The sequence below is a fragment of the Scomber japonicus genome, chromosome 12, assembly GCF_027409825.1.
Source record: "Scomber japonicus isolate fScoJap1 chromosome 12, fScoJap1.pri, whole genome shotgun sequence".
Lineage (NCBI taxonomy): Eukaryota > Metazoa > Chordata > Actinopteri > Scombriformes > Scombridae > Scomber > Scomber japonicus.
This window is the reverse complement of record NC_070589.1, coordinates 8,334,359-8,341,132: the sequence shown is the minus strand read 5'-3', so window position 1 is coordinate 8,341,132 and position 6,774 is coordinate 8,334,359. Positions and strand designations below refer to the sequence as shown.

At 39.9% G+C, this 6,774-nt stretch overlaps 1 protein-coding gene across 1 annotated transcript; it reads left to right on the top strand.

The window, feature by feature from the left end:
• On the top strand, positions 1-4,388 carry slc7a8b (solute carrier family 7 member 8b). The gene is made up of 7 exons (XM_053329386.1): positions 1-116; positions 1,931-2,054; positions 2,304-2,407; positions 2,835-2,931; positions 3,023-3,172; positions 3,536-3,713; positions 4,152-4,388. The coding sequence occupies exons 1-7, from the start codon at positions 1-3 to the stop codon at positions 4,277-4,279; spliced, it is 897 nt and encodes a 298-aa protein (XP_053185361.1). The 3' UTR covers positions 4,280-4,388.
• Positions 4,389-6,774: the final 2,386 nt, after the last annotated feature.

Genomic DNA, 6,774 nt, shown 5'->3' with positions numbered 1-6,774 from the left:
ATGGGTGAACTGCCACAGTGTGCGCTGGGCCACATATGTCCAAGATGTCTTCACTGCTGGCAAGCTTTTGGCCTTGGGACTCATCATAATCTTGGGTCTTGTCCAGATATGCAAAGGTACTACCTATCTTTGCCGTCTCTTGCTCAGTTTTACCCATTGGATAGGTTCATCATTTTTTAAGTCCATCTTAAATCAACAGCAAGGTGCTCATATGAAGACCGAAACAGGTTTTATTCTCTGTAATCATTCCTCCTGTTCATACTGGCTATTAAAAGATCAAATATTTTGAAGTTTATCTGAAAGTAATATTAGACTTCAGCTCTTTGAGTTAGTCAAATAAAGTAGATATCTTCCACAGTTACTCTTTATAGTTTAAAAAAAATCCCTCTTTATATCTCAAAGGACATTGCGCTCCTGTTGAGCTGCAGTACAAGGATCATAACAAAAAGGGAATGTGATACTAAAAAGACTCTAACATGGAAAGATATTCATTTGACTTGTGCAGCTGAAATATATTTAACAATGTACTTTTTAAATAGATTTTTGCACACAAGGATGTCTGTGAATTTAGCCTCCTATCACTTCCATTGAATGTGCATTATGAAGGGATCTCTTAATGTCCAGTGTGAAGAAAGGAGGAATATTATGGTTAGAAAAGCATGTGCCAGTGTTTATTTGTGCTCCTGACTGTTGTTTTAGGGCAGTCTGCCTCTTACTGCAGTGTATCTACATCTACATCTTGTTCCTCCTTGTCTCAGGTTACATTTGTCTGAACTATGAGTTCGACCTGTTTCCTTTCTCAGAATGTTACATTTGAATAGTACTTGGAGTTCTGATGAGATAAAACTATCAAGAAGTTTAGTATTTGCTTTTTAAAATGATGGCAACATTTTGGGGAAGAATATTGAAGCAGGAACACTTCAGCCACCATCACAATACAGTCTCCTTGTGCCTCTCACGGGATTTGTGATCCCAACATGAACGAGGGATTACAGCCCCTCTTAGCTTTTCATCCCACCCATAATCCTCAGCCACATTCTGTGTACACACACACACACACACACTGCCAGGGCCAGGGAACAAACTCTTTCATGTGATGAATTTTTAGTGGGTTACTGCCTGATGATGCAGAGCCATCAATATAGATTAATCTGATCTGGTTTTGATTCTTGCAGTCCATCTATCTCTTAAATATAATTAAACACATTTAAGTGCAATCATCCCATATGAATTGGATGTGTACATATAAGTAATGTAAAACCTATTGTATTTAGATTTCAGTACATTTAGTAAATAAATTAAATACCTGAAGGCATTCTTTAGGGTAAAACTGCAGCCCTGTAGTTATATATATTTTTTTCTTCATTTTCTAGGTAAGAATTCCAAAGAAAGAAACGGAAAAAATAAGCCAGTCTGAAGTTTTTATAACCAGAAAGATATCTTTGTAGATAGCATTTATACAAAAAAAACTGCATCAGTAATCAAAAGGCAGACATGAACTGTATATGACCACTTATACATTATTTCTTACACTGAATTATCATAAGTCAAGCATCTTGTGTCTGCTGCCCTCTGCTGCTCAGACTGCGGTACTGCCACTTCACACTCAAATTGGGGTTCTGCTTCACAGGTCACTATCACTGGTTGGAGCCAGCGCATGCCTTCGAGACCTTCCGTGAATATAACGTCGGTCTCATAGCTCTGTCTTTCCTGCAAGGCTCCTTTGCTTATGGAGGCTGGAATTTCCTAAACTACGTTACGGAAGAGTTGGTCGACCCTTACAGGTGAAGCACGCCTCTTGAAGTCTACCTTTTTGTAGCCACTGCTTATACCTAAATTTTTTACAAATCGAATCAAATATTAGAAAAGTTTTTATCTACAAGAACATGGAGCTCCAGTCGGACCACTAATCTTATCCCTCACCCTGCAGGAATCTACCACGTGCAATCTTCATCTCCATCCCCGTGGTCACCTTCGTTTACGTGTTTGCCAACGTGGCCTACGTCACAGCCATGAGCCCCCAGGAGCTGCTGGCTTCCAATGCTGTGGCAGTGGTGAGAAAACACCCAAATCTGACTGACTGTGTTTGTCTATGTTTGTGATGCCCCTGAAATGGAGTAGTCGCCCAGCAGCCATCTACAGTAACCACTTTAACGCCATGTGCTCATCATCATAGAATAATGCTTAGTGTAATGTCTCCATCAGTCGCTGTTATTAAAATGTCCGTTTTCAACTGTGTACTTTTTTTTGTTTTCTCCCCCTCCTCCTCTTCTGTTCTCTCTACTCCTAATGTTTTCCCCCAGACATTTGGAGAGAAATTGCTAGGAGTAATGTCATGGATCATGCCCATCTCTGTGGCGCTCTCCACCTTCGGGGGGGTCAATGGCTCCCTCTTCACGTCGTCGCGGTCAGTTTGTCCTCTCCCCCATTTCCCCTCCTCCTGTCTCACTTGTCACCTCGTTTAAGCCTCTGTGGTTGCTGTGGGTTTTTTTTTTCCTTTTTTCTTAAAGTTTCTCGCTCCCATGCTCTGACTCATACCTTTACATGGGGAAACAGTGTAAGCAGGATAAAAATTTAATTAACAGGAGTAAAATATATAAGCAGTTTGAACACACAAATCCCAAAAGTACTGAGACAATTTTTGTCCTGTTTGCTCCATTTTTCACCCCTGCGTCTTCACTTCTGAAGCAGCTCCTCTCTGCACCGGTGCTTCCACAGTCAACTGAACTGTGTTTCCTGCTGCCCCCCCCCCCCCCCCTCTCCCCTCAGCTGCCGATTGCGAGCACCAGCTGGCTCTGCTCTCAGGACTAACTGTCTTCTGTTCTGTCTCTCAGGCTGTTTTTCGCTGGGGCAAGGGAAGGCCATCTCCCGCGTCTGCTGGCCATGATCCACGTCTCGCGCTGCACTCCGATCCCAGCCTTGCTGTTTACTGTGAGTTCTCATAAAACGAGAGAACATAACATTATACTGTTTCTCCATGTGAAGAAAGCCTTACTTTCCCCACTTCTCTCATCACATTCAGTTGATCTCCACTCTGCTGATGTTGTGCACCAGTGACATTTATACCCTCATAAACTATGTGGGTTTCATCAACTACCTCTTCTATGGCGTCACTGTTGCCGGGCAGATTGTGCTGCGCATCAAAGAGCCTGACATGCATCGGCCCATCAAGGTAAAGACACAGTAACGGCAGTTTGATTGAACTTTTGCCACCACTTTTTTTTTTGGCGATCATCATGGCATACTAGCAACATGAAAGTTTACCACAATTATCCACCACTGCACAATACAACACAGTATTCGATATTGTGCTGACTATGCATCGCTCTAAATATAACTTTTTGTCCGACTTTCATGCAATTCTGAACTAATAATCCAATTTCATAAATCATGCACAACAAAGGTAGCTTGGCAGGACAGAAAAAGTGTCCTAAGTGTTTAATCGGTGTGTAAAGAGTCTAAACTGCACTTAAAGCTAAAATTCAGATGTGTGTTGAAGGCTTTTTGAGGGTTTTACAACTGTGTCCCTCATCAGGTGAGCCTGTTCTGGCCAGTGATCTACCTGCTGTTCTGGGCCTTCCTGCTCGTCTTCTCCCTCTACTCTGAGCCTATTGTCTGTGGCATTGGTCTGGCCATCATGATGACCGGTGTCCCCGTATATTTCCTGGGAGTCTACTGGGAAAACAAGCCACAGTGCTTTGATAATACTATGGGTAAGGAAACCTCTTGGTGGTGGCTTTATCTTTATGGCTGCTTTTGAAGAAAAAAAGGATTATGGCATTATAGCACTGTGGTGTATTCACTGTGTTTTATTAGAACTCCAGATCTCTCTTTTGTTCAGTTTGAGCTGTTGAAAATATTTGAAGTCTGATTTGCCCCTCACTCCTATGTGAGCTACAGTGTGGTTCAGTTTTTAATGCTGGGATTTAGAGGTTTAAGGTTTTGCTGCATTAATTAGTGCTTAAGGTGAGCCTTTTTCTCTTGTAAATGTGCATTTTAAATCCCAAAACAAATGCAGCTAAAATGACTCTTCCCTCTAGATAGTAAACTGGATTCATATCATGTCAACCCAATTTGATACAGAGCCATTATTTTATGATAAAATGATTTTTTCCTCTCCCCTGGTTTCTTCTGTTACCAACTCCATCCAGGTAAAATAACTCACCTGTGCCAAAAGTTCTGCATGGTGGTCTATCCAGCTGTGGAGGAAAGCCCAGAACCCAGTGGACCTCAACATAAAGATAAAGAAGATGGAAAAAGCTCACAAACAGCTGATTGAACATGTGCATGCACAAAAATGTGGACGATGCCTCATTAGGGGTGGAAAAAAATAAATTCTAAGTCTACCAGAAAGATGAAGATACACTGAAATTGTTCAATTAACACTGAAGCAATATATTCTACAGCACTGGACTTTTTTACTGGCCTTAATCTTGAACAGTCGTTTCACTGTATAACACATCTTTGAGATAAAATATCACTGTTTCTGTCTTCACATTAGAATTTGAAACTTGTTTGTCTTGTACAGTGTGTGTGTGTGGGGGGAGGGGTTGCCAGTATGAACAGTGGTGGAAAAGTATTTTAATGGTCACAATGTATGTGTTAAGCTCTATGTATTAATATTGTCACCTCACTTAAAAGATCATGTCTACATGGTTTAATAGTTGATTGAATTCTTATTGGCTTCTTATACTTATACTTATCTCTTTTTTTGTTTGTTTTTTGCACACATCAGGATTGACTATTAGAATTATTCCCTTAAATGATACCATCTGCATATTTAGCATGGTGACACTTCCTCTAATTTTTCTTAATCAATTTTTTTTTTTTTTTTAACCTTCACACGCAGTAGTTAACACATTTATATGGTACCTCTTATGAGCAGTTGTCTCACTCTATTGTATTGTACTGCAGTGGTATTGAATTGGTATTGTGCTGCCTGCTGCACCTTCTCATCAATGTTTCATACACCTGTTGGAGCACCTGACATAGAGCGAGGTGGAGCCTACTTACAATGAGGGATCAAATTGCGGAAGTCATGAGCGGCTGGCAAGCCTAGGTTGGTCAATTTATGACATCACCCCAGATGACACAGGAAACTAGATTTCCCCTTTTTAAAATAAAAGCCTTAATTGTAACATTTGTACACCCAAATAATGCTGTAATTCACACTAAACACTGAAGAGTACAGATGGGTGTTACCCATGCCTAGATAGATGCCCCTGTAAACGATCAGTAATGCATATTCCCAATAGTTTCCAATTTCTGGGGCAGTTACAAACTTACAAACTAAGTATTTTAAGGGTGTAGTCTGCTTCTATTATGAGACACCAGCCTATATGTTACAGCATAATTAGGACTATACCATGATAGTTATTAGAACCCTTAACCATAGATATTTTCCTGACAAAAAAATGCACATACACTACTTTAAAAAGGGTATGGTTGGGGTACATATATAATATTTGATGTATAATTTGTGCATTTCATTAAATGTTTAGTCTGAATGACAACACTGGCCGAGCCATAACTAATGTCTAATAACTGAGATTTGGTTGGAAGCTTTGAATAAAACCTAGTAAGTGGACTTTGGGTTAAGATAATTTTGTCAAATATTGCTTTACTTGACTAATAGACCTTTTACACTGGACATTTTTGATTTGTCACAGGGGTGTAATTAGTAAGATTAACAAGGGTGCCATTTAGTCTTAATGATACAGCTACCACTGAATAAACTTAGGTAATTTTCCTGTGAATTTAATATAGTACTTATGGCCCTATATAGGCCTTTTTCATGGAAGACATTTTCGACATGTCTTAGTAGGTACAGCACAAGTGTTAATAATAGAATCACTGTCAGGCTGATTTATTGGCATACTTGACCAGAGCCATTGTTAACGTTATTAGCGACACCTGTGCTCCTTCTGCAACAACTCAGAATGTCTGCTGTGAAAAAAGCCTGTTATATAACCAGCAGCTGGAGAATTCTTTGAAGCAGCATTTTAACCTACATGTAGGGAAATAATCACATTACAGATAACATATATGATAATATGAAAACATGGGAATGTAGTTTTATGTGTGTGTGTGTGTGTGTGCACGCATATGTGTGTCTACAGTCAAATATTTCTTAGCGGGTGGGGTCCTTCTGGGGGAATTTAATTAACTTGAATATTTGTAAAATCCTGCCTAAGGCTCTGGTTCTGTTCCAGTGAACTTCTAAAGGAATGCCAGTAAAGGAGCTAGATAGAACAATGCAGGTAATGTTAAAGTTGTACCTGTGTATCTCCTGCTATGAAATGTCAAAAATATCTCTTGTGAAAAGGCCTATTGAGGAAAATCCTTTCATCCTATCAATCTGTACCAGGCTATGACCTGGAAAAAAACCCTACAAAATAAACATGTCAGATTCCCTAAGGGTCTGTCTGGTTTCAGTAGTTGTCCAAATACTTCTGCTAATAATACTCAAAATGCTATTTTTTAAATTAAGGGGTTTTATTTGGAAAGTAGTGAAAGGAAGTGAGTCATTATTGTGTATAATTTGACTGTGGGTTATGTGGACGCCTTATTTTTGTTTCCCACCCGTATTACGAGAAGACCCGCCTTACTCTGCCTCTGATTGGTTATTACTCGTTGCCTTCATCGGTTTGGTTGGTTATGGTTGGTCAAGAATATCAGCGTCAGCCAATCAGAGGCGGAGTAGGGCGGATCGTTTCAGAAAACGGGTGCGAAAAAAATAAACACTATATGGACTGCATACAGTATTTAGGTTTC

What these genes read in the sequence shown, in the direction of transcription:
- slc7a8b (XM_053329386.1), top strand. Translation starts at nt 1, where the DNA reads ATGGGTGAACTGCCACAGTGTGCGCTGGGCCACATATGTCCAAGATGT. An exon ending in TCCCTCTTCACGTCGTCGCG is followed by an intron (nt 2,408 to 2,834) that starts GTCAGTTTGTCC and finishes TCTGTCTCTCAG; the next exon opens with GCTGTTTTTCGCTGGGGCAA. An exon ending in GTGCTTTGATAATACTATGG is followed by an intron (nt 3,714 to 4,151) that starts GTAAGGAAACCT and finishes AACTCCATCCAG; the next exon opens with GTAAAATAACTCACCTGTGC.